This window comes from Myotis myotis, unplaced genomic scaffold (assembly GCF_014108235.1).
Source record: "Myotis myotis isolate mMyoMyo1 unplaced genomic scaffold, mMyoMyo1.p scaffold_m19_p_4, whole genome shotgun sequence".
NCBI classification, from domain to species: Eukaryota; Metazoa; Chordata; class Mammalia; order Chiroptera; family Vespertilionidae; genus Myotis; species Myotis myotis.
The window spans coordinates 11,841,184-11,854,177 of record NW_023416346.1 but is presented as its reverse complement, the minus strand read 5'-3'; the positions used below and the strand labels follow the sequence as shown (position 1 = coordinate 11,854,177).

Here is a 12,994-nt window from a genome sequence, read left to right as displayed (position 1 = left end):
AGGCCGCTCAACTGCTCGCTATGACGTGCACTGAGCACCAGGGGGCAGACAGTCAACCAGTCGCTATGACGTGCACTGACCACCAGGGGCAAATGCTCCGACCAGTAGGTTAGCTTGCTGCTGGTGTCTGGCCAAATTGGACTGAGCCCTCCTGTGGTCCTTCCCGTGGTCCCTCCCCAGCTGGCCAACCTCCCACTTCCCTCCCCAGCTCCGATCATGCACTGGTGGGGTCTCTCGGCCTGGCCTGCACCCTCTTGCAATCTGGGACCCCTCAGGGGATGTCGGAGAGCCGGTTTCAGCCCAGCGACAGAATGACCGCTCACTATGACACACACTGACCACCAGGGGGCAGGCGCTCAATGCAGGAGCTTCCCCCTGGGGTCAGTGCACTCCCACAGGGGGAGCGCCGCTCAGCCAGAAGCCAGGCTCATGGCTGGCGAGCGCAGCGGAGGTGGCAGGAGTCTTCCCTGCCTCTGCAGCAGCACTAAGGTTGTCCAACAGCCAGCTTAGGCCTGCTCTCCCGAGAGCTCCCGGACTGCAAGAGAGCACAGGCCAGGCTGAGGGGACCCGCCCTCCCGAGTGCACGAATTTTATTCCCTGGGCCTCTAGTCAATAATAAGAACTTTCATAAAAGTACTGGCTGGAATGGCATCTCGGTATGGTACAGCTGTAGATGCAGCAAACCTCAGGGAAACATTCCCAGACTTGCAATATGAAGTCAGGAATAAAAATGATCTTACATGGGAAGAAATTGTGGTAGAATTGGTATGCAGTGTTTCTAAAGAAGATCATAGTAAGTTTTATTTGCATGCTTCTAAGCCAGTGGTTCTCAACCTTCCTAATGCCGCGACCCTTTAATACAGTTCCTCATGTTGTGGTGACCCCCAACCATAAAATTATTTTTGTTGCTACTTCATCACTGTAATGTTGCTACTGTTATGAATCGTCATGTAAATATCTGATATGCAGGATGTATTTTCATTGTTACAAATTGAACATAAAGCATAGTGATTAATCACAAAAACAATATGTAATTATATATGTGTTTTCCGATGGTCTTAGGTGACCCCTGTGAAAGGGTCGTTCAACCCCCAAAGGGGTTGTGACCCGCAGGTTGAGAACCGCTGTTCTAAGCCATGATGATGAAGGAATGGTTTTTGGAACAAATGTTGACCTGAGAAAATTAACACTTTTTTCAGAGGGGATTTTTGCAGAAGTCTAACTGAAAACCCAACCTTTTCATTATTCAGGCCCACCAAGGTACAGAACTGGACTGTGGTATTGAGACTGAGAATGGTTATAATGGTGTTGTGACATGTTAGAAAATACCAGTTGAGCCTGGTGTGGCTCAGTTGGTTGGGCATCCTACCATGCACCAAAAGGTTGCTAGTTCAATTCCCAGTCAGGGCACATGCCTTGGTTGCTGCTTGATCCCCAGTAGGGGGCATGCAGGAGGTAGCCAATCAATATCTCTCTCCCTTCCTCTATGAAACAAAGCCTATCTAATAATAGACAAACATGGTAATTGACCATACCTTCACCACACCTCCCATTGGCTAATCAGCAAGATATGCAAATTAACCACCAACAAAGATGGCGGCTAATTTGCACACTGCAGGCAGGGCAGGCAGCACAAGCCACCAGCGCAAGCCACCATCCAGGCCCCCGTGTGCGACCCCAGAAGCCTCAGAAGCCGCCTGCTTGCCGCCCGTGATTGAATCCGATCCCGGGCCGCTGGCCGGCCCCAGAAGCCCCAGACACCACCTGATAATGGCAGTAACTCTATCAGTAAGCACTCTGAAAGCCAGTGGCATAAATGCACCAATGAAAAGACAGATTATGAGGGTGAATCAAAAACAAAACCCACTTTAAATATAAAGACACATATAGATTAAAAGTAAATGAATTAAGCTGCAGCCTGTTTTGCTCAGTGGATAGAGCCTTAGCCCATGGACTGAAGGGTCCCAGATTCGATTCCAGTCAAGGGCATGTACCTCAGTTGCTGGCTTGATCTCCAGTCCCTATCAGAGCATGTGCAGGAGGCAACCAATCAATGTGTCTCTCCCTTTCCCTTCACTCTCTCTAAAATTCAATGGAAAAATATCCTTGGGTGAAGATTAACAAAAACAAAGTAAATGGAGTAAGCAACATTAAAGAGATTATAAGAAAAATATATTCCAAATTTTGTTAGTTGTATAATGGTTATGTTTAAATTATTAACACCTAAGAAATTGGGTGAAGGGTACATATAATATGCTGTAGTATTTTATAGGTTTTTTTTTTACATGTATGAGATTATTTCAAATTAAAATATTAAAAAATTAAAAATTAATAAAATATTAATTGAAATGTATCTGCATTACATGAAAAATCTCCTAATTGCTTCTAGCATAATTTATTAAATTGTGCTAAAATTTATAAGGGTTTAATTAAAAAATATCTTAATTCTAAATGATATAATAGAAAATATATAATACTGCAGTTATAAGCACTTATCTGAAAATAAAAATTTAAAGAAGTGAATTTAAAGAAGGGATTAGCCAAAGAAAATATATGCACAGCCCATGGACACAGACAACAGTATGGTGATGGCAGAGAGAAGTGGGGGGCAAAAGCTGGGTAGAGGGGGAAAAAGGGGAGAAATAGGGACATCCTATATAATAATAATAAAAAGCTAATATGCACATTGACTGAACAGCAGAATGGCCGGTTGCTATGATGCGCACTGGCCACCAGGGGGCAGATGCTCAATGCAGGGGCTGCCCCCTGGTAGTCAGTGCACTTCCATATGGGGAGTGCCACTCAGCCGGAAGCTGGCTCATGGCTGGCCAGCGCAGTGGTGGTGGCAGGAGCCTCTCCCACCTCCGTGGCAGCACTAAGAATGTCCAACTAACGGTTTAGACCCGATCCCTTGGGGGCCTAAGCCTTTAGTCGGACATCTGCCGAGGGCTCTCTGGCTGCCAGAAGGATGTCTGACTGCAAGCTTAGACCTGATCCCCCGGGGAGTGGGCCTAAGTCAACAGGTGGACATCCCCCAAGGGGTCCTGGACTTCAAATGGGCACAGGCTGGGCTGAGGGATGCCCCCCCCCCCCGAGTGCACACATTTTTGTGCACCGGTCCTCTAGTATATGTATGTGTGTGTGTGTGTGAGTGTGTGTGTGTGTGTGTGTGTATATTTAACTTTAAGCAGCCCAGGCAGACTTGAAAAACCACATTAGAAGTACAAACACATAGTCATTGAAATAAAAATCTCAACAGATGGATTAAGACACAAAGAGATGTCACCAAAGAATCAGTGATCTGAAGCCGGTGCCTTGGAAATGACCTCCTGCCTTGCTCCCTCGTAGCTGCTGCTGCTGCTTTCCCTGAAAATTGCAGCAGCTCCTCCTCAGAGATCCAGGCTCTGGCTCTTCAACGTCCCTCATTCTGGCTCCTAGGCTTCTGATGATACCAACTTCTCTTCTTCCCCTGCTCTGGGGGCAGCAGCTTCTTCCTGTGCTGTCTCTGCTACTGCGGTTTCCCGTTTTGCACATTCAGTCTTCCAAACCCTGAGTAACCAGCCCCTTATATTCAAGCTCCAGGTCCTTATCTCTTAGCTCCTTATAGTATGACAGCAGAGAACTTCTCCTACTTCCTGTATCTGCAGGGCTGACAGAGCTGAAAATCAAACACAGTGTTTAATTATTGCCGGAAGCCGGTCCATCCTTGCTGCTTGACACAGTCGCTGCAGGGAGGAAACATCTGCACAACATAAGGGACCTGGGGTTTATGGCATACTGTTCTTAATATGTTTGCTCCCCTTCTTGGCACTATGTGTTTTTTAGCCAAGGTCACCTCTCCGAGAAAGGTTGTTTCCCCAGGTGGGAATTTTTCCCTGGAGTTAGGGAGGGAATGAAACCCCTTAACTAAGTTCCAGGCAGGTAATTAATCACTTTAACTACGAACAATCACGCTTAAGCTACATAATCTTTACTTAGAATAATCTCCTTCAGTTACTTCCTTGTAGCTTAATAGAACAATAGAGTAACCGTGGAATGGAGATAAGAAACGCCCTAACCTTTGGAATAGAATTGGTAGGATTAAAATCAACTGCTATAAATACAGATGTAACAAGACAATAAACACAGAACCTGGCTGGAGAACCCAACTATGCTGATCAACTGAACGCTGCTGTCTCCGTGCCATTCGCCGACTCCGTCCACACCTTTAGGAACCCCTGGACCTGTTGGGGCTGGACCCCAACAAATTGTGTGGGTTACAGAATCCCAGTGTCACTTGAATTCCCAGTATCTCCATGATTCTTTTTAAAAAAATATTTTATTGATTTCAGAGAGGAAGGGAGAGGGAGAAAGAGATAGAAACATCAATGATGAGAGAGAATCATTGATTGGTTGCCTCCCCCACTGGGGATCAAGCCCGCAACCTGACTATGTGTCCAGACCAGGAACTAAACCGTGACCTCCTGGTTCATAGGTTGATACTCAACCACTGAGCCACACCATCCAGGCTCTCCATGTTTCTCATGTGAAAGGTAGGGCAGAGGTTGGAGGAGCAGGGCCCTGAAACCTGGAACTGGGACATCTGGTCACCCTCCATTGAAGCTGACTATCAGGAAGCCCCCAGTCCCTTTGAGCCTCCCTTGCTGATGTGAGTAGCCTGCCTTCTCATGTCTGGGGGACTGGTGCTCCATTGCTGGAGGACTGTGTCATTACCTCACTTGGGCAGGTGCCTTTCCAGGGGACACCTGTTGTCCTTGAGACCCATTGCAACCATCCCCTTGACATTAGACCCATAACTAGTGTCAAACACCTATATGCTCCAGAGAACAGACACGAAGTCTAACCCAAGAGGAAATAGCTCACACATCAATAAAAATTTCCAGCCCACCCTGGCTGGTTTGGCTCAGCAGATAGAGAGTCAGCTTGTGAACTCAAGAGTCCCGGGTTCGATTCCAGACAAGGGCACATGCCCCAGTTGCAGGCTCAATCCCTGGGGGGGGAGGGGGTGCAGGAGGCAGCCAATCAATGATTCTCTCTCATCATTGATGTTTCTCTCTCTCTCTCCCTCTCCCTTCCTCTCTGAAATCAATAAAGGTATATTTAAAAAAATTTCCAGCCCATAGTGTGGCTCGGTGGTGAGCATCGATCCAGGAACCAAGAGCTCTCTGGTTCGATTCCCAGTCTTAGCAAGTGGAATGTGGTCTAAGGAGCAAAAGGGAATGTCAGTTGTCAGTTCCCAGGGGAGGGAGTATTGATTCAATTATTTGATCAGACCTAACATTCCAGCCTTTTTGCCCTAAAAAAACACCACAATCTTTCCAAGCCACAGCCATTTACTACAGTGCCAGGTTATCCTGGACAACAGGTATGCTTGAGCAGGAATCCCTCCCTGGAGGGCCGCACACACACACATCCTTCCCCCTCCTCTGTCAAGTAACACTAAGAATACTTTACTTCCCGCCTTCCCCATCTCCAAAAGTTTGGACAGACACCTCTGGTAGGCAGCACATTCCCGTGTGACTGGCCCAGTTCTGCCCACCTCTCCCTGGATACTGGGCTCCTGGGGTGGAGTGGGGGGCGGGGGGGGGCAAATCCATACTTTATTATTTTTACTTTTTAAAATTGATTTTAGAGAGGAAGGGAGAGGGAGAGAGTTTAGAAACATCAATGATGACAAAGTATCATGGATCAGCTGCCTCTTGCATGCCCCACACTGAGTATTGAGCCCACAACCCAGGCATGTGCCCTGACCAGAATCGATCCTGTGACTCCTGGTTCATAGGCCGATGCTCAACCACTGACCCACGCTGGCCAGGCCGAAACCATGCTTATGGAGAGCCACCCAGACACACTCAGGCGGCATTGGAATATGGTGCGGCTTGGTAAGGAGTGTGTGTGTTGGGGGGTGGGGGAGAAGGGGAGACGCACATTCTGGGCCCTGGGAGGGTGGACGCTGCTCTCAGAGGCCTGGACTAGATGGGGCGGGAGACCGAGTGACCGCGCCCTTTGCCATAAGGGATCGCAGCCCTCTTTCTCCTCTTCTCCATCGGAAGCACAATGTCTCTTTTCTCTGCCCCAAGAGGGTGGGCGGGGAGGACCCAACGGTGCTCTCGGGGTCCCCTGGAACCTGGATTTCGGTGGAGGCTCGTCATCGGCCTTTTTCCCGCGGGTGGGCAAAGACCAACCGGTATCGGCACAGTCTGCGGACTTTTAGGTTGGCGGGGAGTGGGGGCGTGGGGGCGCGCCTCGGCCTCCGGCCTCCCTACCGACAAAGGAATGCAAATCGAGGCTCCAGCATGGCGCGTCCCCTGCGGGCCCTGAAGCCCAGAGGGAGGCAGAGAGCGTGTCACGGGCAAAGTGAATCCTTAGAACAAGCTCACAGCCGCGCAGCCGCCGTGAGCCCCACTCGGGGGCACTTCCCCTTTTTCAACTCAAGAACAGAAGTTTTTCATAGTTACAACAAAGCCTCGGGCCGAGTTCTACGCCCAAGATGGCCAGCTGGAAAGGGCTTTCCCGTGCTGATGTGGCTGGCCCCCATTCGCTAGCTCACTGCGGTCACGCTCTCCGCCTCTTTCCCGTCCTGCGCATGTACCCGGCTGCCTGCCCGCAGGCGCAGAGCGCCTTCACGTCTATGGTCTGCAAGTCTGATAGAGTGTCCACCCGCCCTCGCCAGGACTCTATGGTTCCTACGCGCGAAGAGAGGCGGCCTATATAAAGCATGCGCAGGCGTGGGAGCGTCTCTTTCCCTTCGGCGGGGTGAGTGCTGACTGTTCCCTCCTCTCGCTGTGCCCTCGCCGCTTCCCTCCCGTGGTTCGAACCTTGTCGTCGCCTTCTGACTTTTTCTGTTTCATTGCAGCCACTGAGGATCCTGGTGTCGCCATGGGTCGACGCCCCGCCCGGTGGTGAGTATTGAATCCATGTAATTTGGCTGCTGGAAGAGGTATAGTGCATTTGACTGCTTACAATCGTGGGGTGGAGCCTCCCTAGTACAGACAGCTTTCCCTATTTTGGGAATAGACTCCATCGTTCTCCCCTATACCTTCCGGATCGCTTTAGGTCTTCGTTTAGATCATGTGGTTCTTTAATTTAAAACGTAATGCCGATCTTTAAGCGCTTCCACAATTTTATTGGGGTGTTGTGTTGACCCTTTCCTGCATTTCCGAGCCAGTTTCAGGCTGGAAGCGACGTCTGCCTTGCATCCCGCCCTTTGTCCTGGGAATTGGCCGCCTTTTGAAGGCTCAGTGCCTTCTGGGCCTTTGTGTGCCTTTCCCTTATTTCCGGGCTGGGTGTCCTGAGAGCCCAAGTCTTGTGTGGCCTGCAGAGGGCGTCGGAATCCTTCACGCGGCTTGGAAGCCAAATGCCACGTGCCCAGAAGTCCATGTGGATGGCATGAACTGTGCTACTTTTATGCAGCAAATATACAGTGTCTGGAAGTGAGAGGTGTTTTTTAACTGGGAGAGTCTGTTTCAAAGGATTGGCCTTGTAAGAAATTGAAAACCCAGTAAGAGGTCAAGAAAGATTTTTGCCTACATGGTTGTCCTCTAATAACTTTTGGCCACCTAGTTGTGACTGTCTTGCTTTAGCGCCACGCCAGACATGGAGGCAGCTTACCGATTGGCTTGTGCCATCCCCTCCTTCAGTCGTGGAGGGAGCACTGAAGTGCCTATTGACCAGTTAACTTGTGAATCCCTGCAAACCTGGGTTTCTCCCCCTCCCCCTCCGCAGTTACCGGTATTGTAAGAACAAGCCGTACCCAAAGTCTCGCTTCTGCCGAGGTGTCCCTGGTAAGTCGCAGAAGAGCTCCCCAACTGGTTTGGCTGCACTGACTCAGTTGTCGAGGGCACCCCACATACAACTGACCCAAGCATTTTTTCAGATGCCAAGATCCGCATCTTTGACCTGGGGCGGAAAAAGGCGAAAGTGGATGAGTTCCCACTCTGTGGCCACATGGTGTCAGACGAATATGAGCAGCTCTCCTCCGAAGGTGAGGTGCAGGATTCCTGGTTAATCATACCTATTCCTACGCGCTCCCCCAGCCAAATCCGGAGCTCACGGTACTGGAATTACCAGTTCCCGTTCCTTAGTCATGAACACCCAATTGTGAGCCATGGTGAGTGCTGTGCCATGCTTACTCTGCTGCCTTCCTTCCCCTCATCTAGCCCTGGAGGCTGCCCGTATTTGTGCCAACAAGTACATGGTGAAAAGTTGTGGCAAAGATGGCTTTCACATCCGAGTGCGGCTCCACCCCTTCCACGTCATCCGCATCAATAAGATGTTGTCCTGTGCTGGGGCTGACAGGTGAGCTGGGGGGTTTTCACATAACTTGAAGGTCTCTGTTGAGCTTGATTATAGTAGTAGAGCAAAGAGATGGCCCCACATAAAGACTCATCCATCTATGGCAAAGCCAGCTTAATGGCTGGCAAGATATCGTGGGCAGTTGCATGTTGGAGGGCTTTCAGATGAGCACGGGGGGCACCTTGGCAGGGATTCTGTGGAGTCTGTTTTGGGGTTCGCTGCAGCCAATTAAGCCGACCATGCTCTGTTCCCCATGGGGGCCTGGTGTGCAATGGCTGCAAACAGCAGCATCCTTGGTAGTGTACGCAACCCGTTGCTTAGTATGGGTTGCCTTAAGGGACCTTGGATACAGCCCTTTCTGGTGGACACTCGTGTCTGAACTCATGCTGTCCCCAATCTAGGCTCCAAACAGGTATGCGGGGTGCCTTTGGAAAGCCCCAAGGCACAGTGGCCAGAGTCCACATTGGCCAAGTCATCATGTCCATCCGCACCAAGCTGCAGAACAAGGAGCACGTGATTGAGGCCCTACGAAGAGCCAAGTTCAAGTTCCCTGGCCGCCAGAAGGTAACAAGTGCCATAACCTTGATCCCTCCTTTCCTTGCCCCCAGTCCCCAAATATGTAAACTCAATTCTTTGTTTTTTCCCCAGATCCACATCTCCAAGAAGTGGGGCTTTACTAAGTTTAATGCGGATGAGTTTGAAGACATGGTGGCCGAGAAGCGCCTCATCCCAGATGGCTGTGGGGTCAAATACATCCCTAATCGTGGTCCCCTGGACAAATGGCGAGCCCTGCACTCATGAGAGTCTCAGTGCTGCCCCCACCTTACACCCACCAATAAATCAATTTTTCAGCCATATCTTTGCATCTGGATTCATGGGGGGTGGGGGAGCCTCTGGGAACCCCAGGATCAGTCCTTTGTCCTCCGGGAAAAGGCTGACAGCAGATCAGGGCCAGGGAACAAATAAGCCCAGCACAGCAGCCCAGATAGGACATTGCCTTCCACCTGCCTAGACCAGGGTTTGTAGGTTCGAAGCCTCAGGTCATGGTTAAGTCCTAATGCCTCGAATGCTGCCTTTATAAAGTGCCCTTCCCACGGGTCCTGATAAAGGACTTGTGACTTCAGATGGCCCTTGCACTGGTATGGAATCTTTGCTCGTCAGTAGCGTCACGCAATGGGGAGAGTGGATCCCTCTGGGGGTGGTCACAGCCATGTTTTAACAGGTCCTCCAGTTTGCCCCCTTCGAAATGTGCCACAGGGGTTGGCAACAGCTGGCTTTTGGGCAAATAGTGTGCAGCCCCAGCCGTAAACTTGCACTTAATGCCCCTAATGTCTTGGTAGCTGTTCTAATTTTTATTGAATTTTTAAGAGGCATATCAATTGATTGCTCTACTCATCCAAGCATTCACTGGTTGATTTTTACTGGTGCCCTGGCCAGCTATCAAACCCACAATCTTGGCATAGTGGGACGATGCTCTAACCATTTGGACTCCCTGGCCAGGGCTCTATGTTTTTACTGCACTCTGTTCTCTGGAAAATGGAACCGTTCTGGAGTTAGGCCCTTCTCTGACCTGTATCCTGTTCATGCCCTCACATTGTCACAAAGCAAAATACTTAAGTTTAGAACTTGTTACAGTTGCAACAATTTGTTACATCAGAGCTGGCTCATGTATTTTCTGCATCTGTATCCTTGGTAAACGCTCTCCCTGGGGCTGCACCCAGGATCTGCAGAACACCAGGAAGGCCAGCCCCACTCAGTGATAGCTGCCCGGGAGGGGTGGGGGGAGTCCCTGAGAAACGCACTGGCCACTGAGCAATAGTGGCATGGTGTGCTGACTGGCCTGCAGAGCATGGGACCAGAAAAGACCTGGGAGCCCTAGCTGGTTTGGCTCAGTGGGTAGAGCATCGGCCTGCAGACTGAGGCTCTTGGGTTTGATTCCAGTCAAGGGTGCATACCCGGGTTGTGGGCTTAATCCCCAGTGGGGGTGTCCAGGAGGCAGCCGATGAATGATTCTCATTGATGGTTCTCTCCCTTCCTCTGAAATCAATTAAAAAATATATTTTTAAAAAAAGACCTGGGAGAAAACGGTGCTGTCCCCACCCACACTGCACCCATTTCACAGAGGAAGGGACTCAGGCCAATGACAGGAGGAACTTGCTCCATGTCTCTGCAGCCGTGTCTTTTGATATCCCCTTCTCTGGGACATTCCCCCGGGTCAGATAAGGCTGGGGGTTTTGGCTTGAGATCCTCGAGTGAAGCTTCCCTACAGTGACAAACCTACCAGAACTAAGGCAGACATCACGTCCTCCCTGGCCACCTTGCCAAGCGTCAGCCTCTGGGCACTGAAGGCACAGATGCAAAAGGCCTCAGCCACCCCAACCAGGAGCCAGGAGCACAGCTGGGCAGGAATCCAGGTCGCCCCAGGGTGGAGTCCTAGCTGGGCCTGCTTATGGTTTCAGGAGGACCTGGGGTTCTGGACAGAGAAAGGGATGCTCAGCCTGCTGCCCAGCACCAGCCCCCAGAGCTGCCAGCCTGGATGATTCCTGCCTCTTCTCCCTGTGGACACCTGATGTGGGCACATATGGCTCGGCCTCATGCTCTTAATGGTGACAAAATACACACAGCATGGAATTGAGCATCTTAAGCAGTTTAGTGGCGTCAAATACACCCACATTGTGCAACCATCACCACCCTCCATCCCCAGAACTTTTTCATCTTCTTTTTTTTTTTTAAAATGCATTTTATTCATTTTTTTACAGAGAGGAAGGGAGAGGGATAGAGAGTTAGAAACATTGATGAGAGAGAAACATCGATCAGCTGCCTCCTGCACACACCCCACTGGGGATGTGCCTGCAACCAAGGTACATGCCCCTGACCGGAATCAAACCTGGGACCCTTGAGTCCGCAGGCTGACGCTCTATCCACTGAGCCAAACCGGTTAGGGCAACTTTTTCATCTTCTAAACAGAAACTCTGTCCACATTAAACACTAACCCCCCCATTTCCCCTCCAGAGCCCTGGCACCAGCCACCCTACTTTCTGCCTCTATGAGCTTCCCTACCCCAGGGACCTCACAGAATGAAATCATTGTCCTTTTGTGTCCGGCTTCTTTCACATAGTATAATGTTCTCAAGGTTCATCCATGTTGTAATGGGTGTCAAAATTTCCCTCCTGTTCTGTTTTTTTAAGCCCACAGCACCCGGTATTCTCCTATCCAACTACTAACCAGGCCTGACCCTGCTTAGCTTAGAAGGTCAGGCCAGATCAGGTCAGGCGTGTTCAGGATGGTGTGGCGGCACACAAAATCTCCTTCCTGGTTCAGGCTATATTCCACTGTACGGACCGACCACGTGTTGCCCACCCATTCCTCTATGAACGGACACGTGGGTTGCGACCATCTTTTGGCTACTGTGAGCGATGCTGCTACAAACATGGGAGTACAAATATCTTTCAGGTTCCTCCTTTCAGTTCTTTTGGGCCTGTACCCAGAAGTGGAATTGCTGAGCCTTATGGGAGCTCTGTTTAATTAGTTGAGGAAGTGCCCTGCCGTCTTCCATAGCGGCGGCACCAGCTTCCAGTCCCAGCAGCTGGTTGACCCCAGCTTTTCACCACCAGTACGAGGGCCATCTTCACAAATATCTTGCTCCACTCCTTTTTTTTAAAAAATATTTTTTCATTGATTTCAGAGAGGAAAAGAGAGAGAGAAACATCAAGGATGAGAGAGAATAGCTGATTGGCTGCCTACTGCATGCCCACACTGGGAATTCAGCACGCAACCCGGGCATGTACTCTGATCTGGAATCAAACCATGACCTCCTGGTTCATAGGTCATCACTCAACCACTGAGCCACCCCGGCTGGGCTTTTTTTTTTCCCGCTCCACTTCTCAGATTTTACCGTTTTTATTATTTTTTTAAATATATTTTTATTGGTTTGAGAGAGAGAGAGAGGAAGGGAGAGGGAGAAATAGAAACATCAATGGTAATAGAGAACCATTGATTGGCTGCCTCCTGCACATCCGCTACTGAGGATTGAGCCCACAACCCAGGCCTGTGTCCTGACTGGGAATCAAACCATGACCTCCTGGTTCATAGGTTGAAACTCAACCACTGAGCCACACCAAACAGGCTGTTTTTAAAATTTTTTATTGATTTGAGAGAGAAACCTTGATTTACTGTTCCACTTAATTATGCAATCATTGGTTGATTCTTGTATATGCCCTGACCGGGCGGGGATCAAACCCGCAACCTTGGCGTAGGATGATACTCTAACCAACTGAGCTACCCAGCCAGGGCACTAGCTGCTTTTACTGACCTCTGTTCTCTGGAAAATGGAGCGGTTCTGGAGTTAGCCAGGTCCCTCTCTGACCTCATGTCCTTTGCAGGTGACCTGTGCACGCCCTCCCACACCGAGGGACTGTCCTAACACACCCCAAGGAAACCTGCGTGTCCCATTTGCGGGCATGTAACACAGTGACCATCATTTAATACAACTGTTTCACAAAGCAAACATCATGCTTAAAAAAACAGAGTTTCTTACAGTTAAAGCTATTACATGACAGCCGGTTCATATATGTTCTGTGCATCCGTAGCCTTAGTAACCACTCTGCCTGGGGCCACACTCTACATGGACTGACTGCGGTTCATGGGCTTCGCCACAGGCGTTGGGTGTGTTTGCAGCTATTTTCATTAGATCACACGA

The 12,994-nt window shown here is 49.9% G+C and overlaps 1 protein-coding gene and 1 non-coding gene across 4 annotated transcripts; both read left to right on the top strand.

The window, feature by feature from the left end:
* Positions 1–6,744: 6,744 nt before the first annotated feature.
* On the top strand, positions 6,745–9,152 carry RPL10 (ribosomal protein L10). 3 transcript variants are annotated; one of them, XM_036305510.1, is made up of 6 exons: positions 6,745–6,902; positions 7,726–7,784; positions 7,877–7,984; positions 8,160–8,298; positions 8,697–8,859; positions 8,944–9,152. In XM_036305510.1, exons 1-6 carry the CDS (start codon positions 6,880–6,882, stop codon positions 9,094–9,096), a joined length of 645 nt encoding a protein of 214 aa, XP_036161403.1. In that variant the 5' UTR covers positions 6,745–6,879; the 3' UTR covers positions 9,097–9,152. The 3 variants fall into 3 exon arrangements, with proteins under 3 accessions (XP_036161403.1, XP_036161405.1, XP_036161404.1); XM_036305512.1 differs by lacking the exon at positions 8,944–9,152 and having other exon boundaries at positions 8,708–8,816; XM_036305511.1 differs by lacking the exon at positions 7,726–7,784 and having other exon boundaries at positions 6,762–6,902.
* LOC118654848 lies at positions 8,514–8,649 on the top strand. The gene has a single exon (XR_004967106.1). It is a non-coding gene; the product is annotated as a small nucleolar RNA SNORA70 (small nucleolar RNA).
* Positions 9,153–12,994: the final 3,842 nt, after the last annotated feature.

Coding starts and splice junctions, on each gene's coding strand:
- RPL10 (XM_036305510.1), top strand. CDS start 6,880: ATGGGTCGACGCCCCGCCCGGTG. Junction 6,903..7,725: donor GGTCGACGCCCCGCCCGGTG/GTGAGTATTGAA, acceptor CCCCCTCCGCAG/TTACCGGTATTGTAAGAACA. Junction 7,985..8,159: donor TGAGCAGCTCTCCTCCGAAG/GTGAGGTGCAGG, acceptor CCCCTCATCTAG/CCCTGGAGGCTGCCCGTATT.